General features: G+C 45.1%; 1 protein-coding gene across 1 annotated transcript in view; it reads left to right on the plus strand.

Moving 5' to 3' along the window:
* Window positions 1-11,407: 11,407 nt before the first annotated feature.
* The window catches only part of ACAD9 (acyl-CoA dehydrogenase family member 9), a 62,237-nt gene continuing 59,539 nt past the window's right edge, over window positions 11,408-14,105 (plus strand). Inside the window, exon 1 of the mRNA XM_074958128.1 lies at window positions 11,408-11,630. Coding sequence (XP_074814229.1) covers window positions 11,505-11,630 — 126 coding nt within the window. The 5' untranslated portion in view covers window positions 11,408-11,504. The remainder of the gene's footprint in view (window positions 11,631-14,105) is intronic.

Genomic DNA, 14,105 nt, shown 5'->3' on the forward strand with positions numbered 1-14,105 from the left:
GTTAGTCTCTAAGGTGCCACAAGTACTCCTTTTCCTTCACATTGGTTATGTGCACCGTTACCCTGTGCACTGTTACCCAGTCATGCACTGTTACTCAGTAACACATTGGTTATGGCCTATCAGCCCCACTTTCCTATCTCATATGCCAAGATCAGACAGAAATGATGAAGAAGAAAACATAATTTATAAAATATTTCCCTGTTATTTTTCCATCTCTTTTATGTATAATGTCATTGTAAATGATAGAGTAGACTACCGGCCTTAGAACCTTAAGATCTCGATAGCTTCTAGTATCCAACTTTTAACAAGTAGGTTATTTGAAGTTGCTCTGGCTTGAATTGGAATTATTTCCCCCAAACTAATTTTAAAAACAAAAACAAGCCCCCCCCCACACACACAGTTCACAAATTTGTCTTCAGACCTTCAGCTCCACTCCGATCAAATAAAAATAACACTGGCTACTTAATATTGGCCTTATCTGAGCCTTATGGTGTCATCTCCTTGTAACGTTTATATCACTTATTTTTCCATACTAATGACTATCTTCTTTCACTCTCCTTTCTGTCCTCTCCTTTTCTTTCTTACTTTAGAGTTATCCACCATTACAGACTTAAAAGCAATGGCCTGATTTGGATCTCCTTTACACTGATTTTATACCTGCGTAGTTCCACTGCCTTCAGTGGAGTTAGTCCTGACTTACACCAGTGTGAAATCATTAGCAAGGACAAAATCTTGACCCCATGTTAGTTGGGCCAAGTTTCACCCTAAGGTCTTCATGAGATACCTGCTTTGCCACTAAGATCATTTGTTATGTACTTCCCTTTGTGCTTTGTAATTATACCATAGTAGTTTCTCTTGCTTTATTACTGAGAACTCAACAGAATTTAACAATTGTTTAAAAAACCAAAATTTTGAAAACACCAGCTTCTCAAGCAATGGCAAATTCAGGGCCAGGTTCAGGAGTGCACTTAAACATATGCTTAAGTCTACCCATACCCAAGACTGCACTTTAGCACATGTGTATCTTTAAGCATGTGCTTAGGTCCTATTGCTTTAGTGGGATTTAAACACAATCTCCATGATAAGCAAATGCTGAAGTGCTGCCCAGAATAGGGATGCTTTCCTGATTTGAGGCCTGTGTGTATAAGCACATTTAGGGTGACCTTGATTGAAATAGACATTCCCAGAAAATGACAGCAGCTCTGAGATTCTTACTGGGACCAGAATCCTGTACTATCTACATATTCATGTAAAAAGGAACAGATATAGAAAGTGAACTCCTTTACCCAGCCCACTACGTCCCATCCTTCTCCCATCATATATGGTCTCTGAGGAAGGGCATCTCTTTCAAAAGAATGTTTTCCCTTTTATGGTTTTCCATTCCAGCTTTCCCCATTCTGCTTCTTCCACCATCCTCCCTCCCATCCTTCTTCTTTATTCCTATCCTATCTTCCTGTTCCCCTTGCCAGCCCCTCCTGCCCTTTTCCCCATGTTGTTTCCCTCTTTTCAAGCTTCTCTTTTCAGTCTGTGTTTTGTCCCCACTTCTGGCACTGCCTCCCAGTGTGGCCCAAAATTCCATGAAATTATTGTACCTAAGGAATGGACATTATGTGCCACATATTCAACTTTCCAGAGCTTAGGGGGCATATTTGTTGCACCTCAAAACTCAGTGGATGAAATCTTAAAGAACAGTGACAAACACAGCTCCGTAGCCCTGTGGAAAATGTACCGAGTGTTGTATGCCTCAGGCGTTAAGAAGGTTGCATCTCTGCAACACTTTATCAATTTTATTTAACTTCTAGCAACAGGTGCTAATTACTTTTCTGTCACAGTCCGTAAATTGTCCATGTGTTCTTTTTACACCTGACCAAAAAAAAATTGATTTCCATAATGACCTTTTGCAAACTTTGATCATCTATAAGTCTCCTAAGCATTAGTTTGGCTGCCAGTCTAGAAAATACCATTGTTAAAATTAATTTCATTTCATCAAGACACTTCCCACTGCAATGAATCATTTCACTTACACTGCCTGTGTGTATACATATTTATATTAAAACAGCAGAGATTCCACAATAGTGGAAGTTTGAGTTCCAGTTTTCATTTCAATTCCATCTTCCCCGACCCTGCTTGCTCCACCTCTTCCCCAATTGTTCATTTCCTCAAGCAAATTCTTTTTGGATTGAAATGCCCCATGCTGGGTCTTTGGTACAAAGGTGATTTCTTTTTGTAGAGAATGGCAACATCTTGAAAGCTCTTGAATCATTTTTGTGAAGAGCAAGAATAATCTGTTCATAAAATTGACATAGGAAATGTAGGCTAATGAATGTGCTGCTGACATACGCAATTTACAAATTAGACTGTATAATCAGACACATTTTTCCTAACATTATCTTCAGTGCAAACACATATTTACCTTTCTAAAGGCATTCCTTTAATAAACAGGATTTTAAATGATATTTTTGTATATTTGCAAACCAAGAATTGATTTATTAAACAGTTCTCTCTAGAATACATAGTAAAACATCACATCTCATTCAAAATATAGTCCAACTGCCAGCCGGGCTCATTCCATGAGAAATGCTACACAAAAAGATTACACTTCCATTGCAGACATTAAAAAAAAATGGAAAAGAATCAGACAGCTAGAAAGCTATGGGGTATAAGAGAGAACATTCTTGCAGGGGACTCACTTTTGCCTGTCTGCCTAGTTTAATCTCTTTTTAGCTCCTTATTTACAATGGCAATTTGATAAATATACCATCTTTGACTCTCATATAAATTGAAACAGTAACATTTATCTGTTCTTTTAAATTAAAGTCTCTCACTCACTCACAGAGAGAGAGAGCCTGTCTGGAGTTGGAAATCCAAGTTTATAATCCTGAGAGAGAGAATTTGAAAAGGAAAGCCTCTAAGGATTACATGCTTTTCGGAAAAACCCATTTGGCTGCTGTATATTAGCACTGATCCATAAAAGGTCAACTAAACAATTTCTCTGACAACCAGGAACTTGTAATAATTTGAAAGAGAAGCAGACAGTAAAGCACTTAATTGTATTCTGGGTCTGTCCATCTGTCCCTCCATGGCCGATAGAAAAAGATACCTCAGCTGGGTTGGATCAAACCACTTGCATAAAAGTCAACATTGGTACAATATTCTTGAGATAATGAAGCTCTGTCCTTGCTATTGGGTAAGAAAGGGAAACTATCAAAATTTAATGTTGGGAGAAAAGACACTGAAATGAACGCTAAAAATCCCTTGTCAATGTTGTCAAGATTTGTAGATGCCTTACTGAATCATTGCATGTTCTTTTTACACCACTGTTGTTCCCTCCCTTACTTTTCACCTTCATTTTTGTGTCATGTTGAACTTAAGCACCAGTCTTGCAAACTGCTCTTCACCGATGACCATGTGGAGCCCCACTGAAGGAGCTTGCAGGATCAAGACCTTGTACTGTGTCTTCCTTGTGGCAGGGACTTGAAAAGAACTGTAGTATATCTCAACTGATTATTTGGGAGGTCAAAATAAGTATTTCAAAAAGCAAAATATTGTTATGCTTTCTCTTAATTTAACGTGACACTCCCGGTCTAGTCTTTTCTAATGCATTTCTAATTTTCCTACCACTATATTATCAGAGCACCAATATTCCCTGACTATACAGCTCTTCTTGAATTGCAAGGAACCTGCTTGGCCGAGTGTCTCTCTTTTTGCAGGTACTTCAGTTGATAGCCACAGTATAATGGTTTTAAATGCCTGTACAAATATATATTATGATAGTACTAGCATCAGTGATTCAGATACATTACTTCTACACATGTCACCAGGAGCAAAAATGGAAAAACTAGTTCTTCAAGTGATTGCTCATGTGCATTCCACAATAGGTGTGCATGCTCACCATGTGCACTGGTGTCAGAAATTTTTTTGTTAGCAGTACCTGTAGGGGAGCACCCCTAGTGACCCCTGGAATGGTGCCGCTATGGTGCGGTATAAGGGGCACTGTGTGCTCTCCCCACCTTGAGTTCCTTCTTGCTGCCAGTGATGGTGCTTCAGAACTCCTCTGCTCCAACTCTGCTGAAGCTTCCCTGTTTGGACTTCGTTTAGTTCGTCATTAGTAAGTGCCTGTAGTTAGCAAGCCCTGCTAGGAAGATCTGATTTTAACATGTGGGGCTCAATGCCAAAGTTTGCGGACTCTCTCCAGGAGCATGATAAGAAGGAGTTTAAGGCTCTTGTTGAGGAGGGCACAGCTGCCACCAGAGCGGCCCTTCAGGCAGCCTCGGACTCCCCGCATACGGCTGCAAGATCTATGGCCTCTGCAGTGTCCATGAGAAGAGTGTCGTGGCTCTTGTTGTCAGGGCTGTCCAGTGAGGCACAGAGCTCCTTGCAGGACCGTCCATTCAGCAGCAAGGCCCTGTTCACAGACCAAACAGATGTGAAGTTACATGGTCTCAAGGACTCCCGCACAACATTAAAGACTCTTGGTCTCTATGTCCCAGCCCTGGCCAGGACCAAGTTCAAGCCACAGCAAGCCCCAGTCAGGACACCCATTCCAGATATGAGCCCCCTTATTAAAAAAAAAAAAAAAAAATCAAGGGACTATAAAAAGTGCCCACAGCGGCAGTCTCGGCTTGCGTCCCAGCCTGCGCCCTCCAAGGGCAAGCAGGTGGGTAAGCACCAGTTTTGATGGGATGCCCGGGGACGACTTACCATTTTGTACCAGGAATCCACCCGACCATCTCTTCTCTAGCCGCCTATGTACTTTCCTCCCAGAGTGGTTGCTGCTGACATCGGACCGATGGGCCCTCAACACCATCTCCTGGGGCTATACCCTCCAATTTCTGTCTACCCCACCTACCATCCCTCCCCGTGCCTCTTCAGGAACCCTTCTCACGAGATCTTACTCGAGTAAGGTGAGGCGGCTCCTCCACTAAGGAGCAGTGGAGGTGGTGCCGGCAAAGTTCAGATACAAGGGGTAGTACTCCCACTATTTCCTTATCCCGAAGGCAAAATGGGGGCTCAGGCCTATCCTGGACCTGCGAGGCTTTACCATGGACTTTACCAGTACATGGTAAAAGCTCAAGTTCTGCATGGGGTCTCTGGCCTCCATCATCCCCTCCCTGGATCCCGGAGACTAGTACTCCACCCTTGATCTACAGGACGCGTACTTCCACGTTCACATATTTGAGGGCCACAGGCATTTCCTCTGTGCCCGAACATGTGCTAGCCTCCCTCTGCTGGTGGTCCATCCCAGGGAACATGCTCCAAAAAGTCCCGTTCAGGGGCTGGCCTCCAATTGTAGAGTTGTTGTCTGATGCATCGGACTTGGGTGGGGAGCCCATTTGGGAAACCTCTAGACCCAAGGTCTGTGGTCCATGCAGGAACTAGCCCTGCACATAAATGTCAAAGAGCTCAGGGCAGTCCCTCTAGCCTGTGTGGCCTTTCGCTCATGCCTAGCAGGCAGGGTAGTCAGGGTTTTCATGGACAAGACACTCTCCATGTTCTACATCAGTAGGCAAGGCGGGGCCCACTCCTCAGCCCTCTGCCAGGAAGTCTTCAGGCTGTGGGACTTCTGTATAGCCCACGATATCAACTTGGAAGTCCACCACTTATTGGACGTTTGAAACTCTCAGGCAGATTGGCTGAGCCAGGACTTCTCCTCTCAGCACAAATGGTCACTGCACCTGGAGGTAGTGCACAGGATTTTCTGAACGTGGGGCACTCCCCAAGTGGACCTCTTCGCAACCAGGCAGAACTGCCAGTGTCCTTGTTTCTGCTCCAGAGGAGGACTGGGCACGGGCACGATTTCCAACACTTTTTCCTTCTGTCCTGGTTGGGTCAGCTTTTGTATGCCTTTCCCCCGATTCCGCTGATCGGCAAGGTCCTGGAAAAGATCAAGATGGACAGGGCTCACGTCCTTCAGATCGCCCTGGTGTGGCCCAGACAGCACTGGTACGGGACTCTCACAAGCCTGGCAGTTGCCAACCCACCCAGATTTTCTCTCTCAGGACCAAGGTCACCTCCTCCACCCCAACCTAGCAGCCCTCCACCTCATGGCATGGCTGCTCAATGGTTTGGCCAAGAGGAGAGGACATGCTCAGAGGGAGTCCAGCGTGTCCTTCTGGAGAGCAGGAGGCCCTCTACGTGTCAGGCCTACCTGGCAAAATGGTCTCAGTTTTCCCGGTGGGCTGCTGATCAGGGCGTCTCGCAGGTGGCTGCCCCGCTCCAGCTTATCCTGGATTACCTCCTTCATCTCAGAGCCCAGGGCCTACCGCCCTTGTCTAACAATGCGCGTCTGGCAGCCATATCGGCCTCCCACCCGCCAGTTCAGGGCCACATGATATTCTCTCATGCCATGACTGGTTGATTCCTTAAGGGCTTGGATCGCCTTTTTCCTTATGTTAGACCCCCCCGGTCCCTCAATGGGACCTGAACTTGGTGCTGGCCAGGCTAACAGGACATCCATTTGAGCCACTTGCTACATGCTCCTGGTCCCACCTCTCATGGAAAGTGGCCTTTCTTGTGGCAGTCACCTCTGCTAGGAGGGTCTTGGAGCTTTGGGCCCTGACCTCCGAACACCCATACATGGTTTTCCATAAGGATAAGGTCCAGCTCAGCCCACACCCTTGGTTCCTCCTTAAGGTGATCTCCGCCTATCATATGGGCCAGGACATTTTCCTGCCGATGCTCTGTCTCAAGCCCCATGCGTCCAGTGGGGAGTGGCACCTCCACATGCTAGATGTGAGATGGGCTCTGGCCTTTTACCTGGAACATATGAAACCATTCAGGAAGTCTTTTACAACTGTTCTTTGCCACGGCTGAATGCATGAAAGGTCAGCTGATCTCCACCCAGCGGCTCTCCAACTGGATCGCTTCATGTATCTGGACTTGTTATAACCGGCGGGAGTTCTCCTGCAGCCAATTGCGAAGGCGTACTCAACAAGGGCACAAGCCTTGTTGGGTGCCTTCCTGGCTCACGTCCCTATTCAGGACATTTGTAGGGCTGCCACTTGGTCATCGGTCCACACATTCACCTCGCATTATACAATAGTCTCCCAAACTAGGGAGCGTGCCGGGCTCAGCAGGGCAGTGCTCCATCCGCCTGTCCAGTGAGGCACAGAGCTCCTTGCAGGACCGTCCATTCAGCGGCAAGGCCCTGTTCACAGACCAAACAGATGTGAAGTTGCATGGTCTCAAGGACTCCCGCACAACATTAAAGACTCCTACCCACCTCCAACAGATATAGCTTGGAATCACCTATTGTGGAATGCACATGAGCAATCACTCGAAGAAGAAAAGACAGTTACCTTTTCCGTAACTGGTGTTCTTCAAGATGTGTTGCTCATGTCCATTCCACATCCTGCCCTCCTTCCCCTCTGTCAGAGTTGTCTGGCAAGAAGGAACTGAGGGTGGCACCATAGCGGTGCCACTCCAGGGGTCGCTAGGGGCACTCCCTTACGGGTACTGCTAAGAGAAAAACTTCCGGTGTCAGTGCACGTGGCGAGCACGCACATCTATTGTGGAATGGACATGAGCAACACATCTCGAACACCAGTTACGGAAAAGGTAACTATCATTTACTGCTCTTACCTTTCCTACAATTTAATTTTGTAAGCTGATGGGCTTTTTTTAATAGTAAAAGTTAGAATTAGTGCATCATGTCATGCTCACAGGGTAATAGTCATGGATTTCAAGTGCATAACTTTCCTACCATCTGTCTATCACTTTTTCTCCTTAATAATTATTCTAAGGGAAGGAGATGCTACTTAAGAAAAAGAGAGTTTTATCTTTCTTCCTGAAAAGCAGTGCAATATGACATCAAGGTTGTGTGCCAGAGTGACCTTAAGGATGGTGTGATTACTGAGAGCTGTGAAGAAGGCATGGCTGGGGCACATAAACTACTGTGATTCTGTTTTCAATTGGGGCTGCACATCCAGAAAAACATCAGACACAGTTGTAGATATGGGACAAAATAAAGGTAGGATCGTTCCAAAGTGGAGATGTACATTTTTGGTGTCATCAGCCCAAAGGTGAAACAAAGATTATATCAGTACTGTAGGAATTAATTTTCATCCACATTTTTTGTCTATTTATCCAGACTACAGGATTTACATTTTTGAATTTTTCATAAATACTCTGCAATACTTCCCAGGTAAAGTAAAATCCAGGTATTTTATGATTTATTAATCTCTTAACTGTTCAATGCTACTTTAGTAACCTAATATTTTAAAGTCTTTAATCTACAAGACAAAACACAAGGATAGTTGAATAAAACTGGGACATGTTAAAGTGAATCTTAAAAAGAAGAGAGAAATAGGTATAGCTCAAAGCAGAAAAATCTGAGTTAGAAAAAAGAAAACGTGATTAAAGGATACTTGAAAAGAATATTTGAAATATAAGGAACATTCGTTTGTATGTGCATTTTAGTATTCATAGAGAAAGTGCATTGGTTAAAGAACTTTTATTCACACACACACACACACACACACACACACACACACACACACACACACACACACACACACACACACACACACACACTTCTCTACTCAAGAAACAGAAGAACACTTGTTTCATTCCTAACCAGATTCCAAATTTCTAGGTAATTATTTTACTCATCTGTATGTTTCTTGCTGGTTCCTCCCTAGCATCTGAATGGGAAGCAGACAGAGCAGGATTTAGCTGTGTGGGAGACATAGGAAAAGGAGAAATGCTGGGCCACGATCTTCATTGCCCTGCTCCTTATATAGCAATTTACATCATAACGAAGTGGATGTAACACACTACCAGATCAGCAGAGTAGTGTTTTGTACCTACTTGGCACTTCTTTTGCCTTGTGTAAATGACTACACCTGTTGCAGGGCACCAGGCAGTCCCTCTGTATCTGCCATATACTCCTTCACCTTCTACCAATCCTTCAGAAGCTGGTGGTCAGAAAGGGCTGAGGTTGATGATTGTTTTCTGTTAAGATTTCCTCTAACTAAGTTCATACTGACCCAGTCAGTATTATCCTACACTGATGGCCCCTTCTGCACAGTATTATCTACCAAAGTTCAGGGACTGCCATTGATAGCTTGTACAGATACTGAGAAAGCAACTGTTTAACCCTTGTGACATGTATCTGGTGAATGTGATCAGGGGACAAGAAACTGAACAAGCGAAAAACATTCCAGGATATGGCAAATCATGATTTTAAATTACACAGGGGAAGCATTTACTACTTTTTACAAGGATTAATTAAAGTAGTATGTTAAAAATTAAAATAGCAATTTTATTCTTGAGACTTGTCTCTCTCTTCAGACCTCCCAATGTGTGCTCTAAAATACGGCAGCATAAAACATTTTTCATTGGAATAATATGTGACATGTATGAATGACTTGTAAACATGATGTAATTTGTTAACATTGTGGCCAGGGCCTATACCTATCCTCTCCACCGCCTACTGGTCCCCTAATAAAATGTTCTCTGGGTCTCATCTTTCCTTACATAAACATACAGCTAAGGGTAGCATAAAATCCCTCCTTTACTTGTAAAGGATTAAGAAGCTTAAATAACCTGGTTGGCACCTGACCAAAAGGACCAATAAGGGAAGAAGATACTTTTCAAACCTGTGGGGGAAGGTTTTTGTTTGTGCTGTCTGTGCTCTCTCTGGGACAGAGAGGGACCAGGGCAGGAAAAATACATCTCCTAAAGCCATATCTGAAATAAGCGTCTAAGATTACCAATTGTAAGTAACAGCAAGGAAATGCGTTAGGTTATCTTTTGTTTTAGCTTGTGAATTTTCTCTATGCTAAGAGAGAGGTTTATTCCTGTTTTTTGTAACTTTAAAGTTTTGCCTAGAGGGGAAACCTCTGTATTTTAAATCTTCTTATCCTGTGAAATTACCTTCCATCCTGATTTTACAAAGGTGCTGCTTTTACTTTTTTTCTTTTATAATAAAGTTCTGTTTTTAAGAATCTGATTGGTTTTTAGTGTCCTAAAAACCCACGGGTCTGGTCTGTGCTCACCTTGTTTACCTATTTGGTTGGTATATGATTCTGAAGCCTCCTCAGGAAAGAGGGTGAAGGGGTTTTTGGGGGGGGGGATATTTTGGGGAAACAGGAACTCCAAGTGGTCCTTTCCCTGAATGTTTGTCTAGCTCACTTGGTGGTGGGAGCAATACCATCCAAGGACAAGGAAGGATTTTTGCCTTGGGGAAGTTTTTAACCTAAGCTGCTAGAAATAAGCTTAGGGGGCCTTTCATGCGGGTCCCTACATCTTAGAGTAGAGAGGGAACCCTGACACTTGCCCTGATAATAACTATTAAACTGCTTCACCAATAGCAACATCTCCTGTGTGAACTAAAAATGTAATACACAATACTAAAAGCCCTCCTGTGTATGAACTGAAAAAGTATGATTACATAATATTATAATATAGACAAATATAATTGAAATGTTGCTGTTGAGAGGACTGGGAGAGGAGAAAAAGCCTGGATTTTGTTTATCGTGCATCAGAAATTGATGACTACCAAAAAGCTTAGGTGCAATAGATTGGATGGTGGGCATGCAGCTTGTTGTGCAGTACTGAAACACAGATTGCAGTCTGAAGTATAAGAAATAATTGTCAATGATTATATAACAAGCCATTCAAGGGAAAATTTCCTCCTCTCAGTGCGAGCCCCAGCCTGTGCTTTCCTGAAACATAGAGGAAGGCACGCAGTAAGTATAGTTGCTGCCTTGTAGGCCCAGTAGTGCAATTATAGGATCCATAGTAAGGCTGTAATAGCCATGCTAATAAGGATGTTTATTATTTGATTGGGGATATAACCCTCTTGTCTCAGGGCATAAAGCTTAGGAAGAAACAGTTTCTTAACCTACCACTATGTGCAATCACTCACTACAGCCAGCTGCAACTGTTCAATATCAGCTTCCCCCTTAAAGCTCAGGAGAGTGGCTTGAAACAATGAGATTTTTTTTAGCAATGAATGTGTTGAGGGTGTTTTGTTTCACTCTTTCAGGGTTTGTGTTTTCCTGTGGCCAATTTTTTCCTAGAGCCAGCGGGGCCAAGAACGTCGCCTTAAAAAAAAAAAAAAAAAAAAGGGGGCTGAGCTTCCCAAGACTCCAGGAGCTGGGGGTTTAAGGAACAGCCAGGCAGGGGCGAGCAGGATGCCTAGGCGTCCCTCACAAGCCTTCCCCGGCCTGCTCCCGCGCTAGCTTAAAGTCCCGGAGCGCGTCTGAACCCGGATGGCCCCGGCTCTGGCTTGATTGGCACAACCGCAGGCCAATGTACTGCTGGGGGCGTGGCCTGAATGGTGTGACTGGCTGTTTGGGGGGGGGGTTGGCGTGTGAGGGGCGGGGCACATGGCGCCCGCCTCAAGCCCATCTGCAGGAGGAGGGAGGGGTTGAGAGGGTTTTGTGTCACGTGACCCATCAGATGCGTCATCAGCGCGCGCCCCTGACGGCTTCCCTAGGCGGCGGGCGGAGCCGTGCCGCTTTCTGGCACTGCCTAGGGGCACAGTGACCCGGTCAGACATGAGCGGCCTCAGCCTTCTGCTGCGGGTGGCGCGCGCCGCGTTCCCCCTTGGGTCCAGGCAGCTACGCACCGGCGGCCTCCGCAGTGCCTATGCCAAGGAGCTTTTCCTGGGGAAGCTGCGGAAGGTGAGGCTGAGCGAGACGAGCCCGGGCTCCCAGCCCCCTCCGCAACTGTACCCGGCCCCTGGGGGTGTCTCCTCCCCTCGCTGGGGCACCTCTGGGGCTCCCAGCCCCCGCCACTGATTTCCCGGCCCCTGGGGTGTCTCCTCCCCTCGCTGGGGCACCTCTGGGGCTCCCAGCCCGCGCCCTGCCGCTGATTGTGTCCGACCGTTGGGGTGTCTCCTCCCTTCCATGGGGCACCCCTGGGGCTCCCAGCCCCCGCCCCACCACGGACTGTGTCTGGCTCCTGGGGACTTTTCTCCTCTCTCTGGGGCAGTCCCAGGGCTGCCAGCACGCCCCTTGCAACTGTGCCTGTCCCTTGGGGTGTCTCCTCCCTTTGCTGGAGCACCGCTCAGGTTCCCCGCCACTGACTGTGCCCAGCCCCTGGGGACTCTTCTCTTGCTGGGGCACTCCTGGGACTGCAAGCACCCTCCTTGCAACTGTGCCCGGCCCCTGGGGACTCTCTTCCCCTTGCTGGGATACCCCTGGCTGTTTCTCTCCTCGGGGCTCTTCTCCAGGCCACATCCTTCTTTGGAGCCTCCTTCCAGGTTGTCCCACCCTGGTGCCTCCTCTCCCTTCGGGGGCCCCTCACAGCCCCAGCCTTTTCCTGCATGGAATGGCGCCGTTTCATCCCCTGTTCTCTATGTGCAGACAAGGATTTACAGCCTGGCTCTTATCTGTACAGGAGCAGCTCAGGAGTAGCTGTTACCTGAGTGATTTGTGTAAATGAGACCACCTATTCACTCTCTCTACACTTGACATAGGCCAGTTGGGGGACCCAGATTCTAGAGTAAGAGGACCTCCCACCAGAGCATTTTGCACCATGTGAAACACATCTATGCTTCCTATACACTAAGTTTTTTCTGAAAATCTTCCTTTGGTGCTAGCAACAATGGGAATGCTATTAGAAACGGCTTGCAAGCATTTTAACACTATGTTGAGTAACTATTTGGTGGTAAAAATGCATGCTGCTTACCCTTGTGTTTAGCGGCTGATAACACCAGTTGCTAATAATGAGTAAAACACTTGCTAATATAGATGTACTGTGTGGAGGCTTACTTGAGTCATTTGGTATTCAAGTTGGAGTATTAGGAGATATGTTTCAGATTGTGGGGTCAGGAACAGGTACGAAGATCTGCTATAAAAGTGAATGTGGCCTGAATGGTGCACAAGGGAAAGGAGACAGTTTATCTTGCACTCTGACCTATAGGACAGCAACTGCTAGATAGACTTTAGGTTGGTTTGTTTTTTTTTTAAGTGATTTGCTAATCATCTCCCTTCTGGATTACTATAATCTCTTCTTCTTCAACCTCACTGACATGCTTATTGCTCCTCTTAATGGTGTCCAAAGTGTGGTTGCCAAAACTATCTTCTAGCCAATTAATCTGATCATGTCTTTCCCTTCATTTGAATCCCTACACTAGTCCGCAAACACACCAGTTTGTTCAGACTCCATTCATAGTCTTTCACATTTTCATCCTGATTTTCATCTGTTACCTGGTCTGCTGTTGTCCTCTCTTCACCACAAGTGATACTGTGTTCATAATTTCCTCCTATTTGCACCTCTGTGCAATTTACTGTGGTTTCCCTTTCTATGTGGAACACTCTCCCCATTCTAGTTTACCAACCTGCCACCCTTTTTTCATTTAAGTCCTCTTTAAGAAACCACTTCTACAATGAGACTTACAAGGAGTAAGTTTATAACTAAAGAGGAAAAAAGCAAAGTTGTCTCCCCCTCTTGCCAGTGTATTCCAGGTGCTGTGGATCTGTCATCTAGGTTGTAATGTTTTGGAGTTTGGGACTCTATATTCTTCTGTGTACTGTACAGTGCCAGGCATATTCTAGGTGCTTAACAAATAATAGAGCCAATATTTGTATACAGACTGAAATCATTCTGAAACTTAAATTTCTTTCCTTTAGAAGTTACACTTTATTCTACGGAGATTGCATAAGGTCCAAAATTCTGGATTCTATACTTCTGGGTTATCTGATTTGGTAGTAAAAACATGCTTAGCACTTCACTTTTTGTTAGTTTAAATTGTTAGGAAACAGAACTTGTATAAAGGTGAGTTCTTTATATTATATCTAAAGGAAGATTTAATTGTGTGGTCAGTTTCACTTCCACATTTCGATGAACTGTTGGAAAGGCAGCTACAGAGGCACATACTCAAGTTTCCATTGCTTGTTGGTAGTTAAGTGTGCCCTTGGGAATGAAACCTCTGTTACACAATATACATAGTCTATATTTTCTCTTTGCCCTTCTTCCTTTGAACCCTGCCCCTGCTGATGTTGTCTTTTGAGCAGCACAATGAAACAGTGTCACTTCTGCCCAGAGCTAGCCACAGCCATTGTGAAAAATGAGGCGTATCAGAATGGTCCTCTGGAACATCACTCTATTAAGTGCCCATTTCTTTCCAGAATGCAGTTCCCAGTCCCTGTTCA

This window comes from Natator depressus, chromosome 7 (genome assembly GCF_965152275.1).
Source record: "Natator depressus isolate rNatDep1 chromosome 7, rNatDep2.hap1, whole genome shotgun sequence".
NCBI lineage: Eukaryota > Metazoa > Chordata > Testudines > Cheloniidae > Natator > Natator depressus.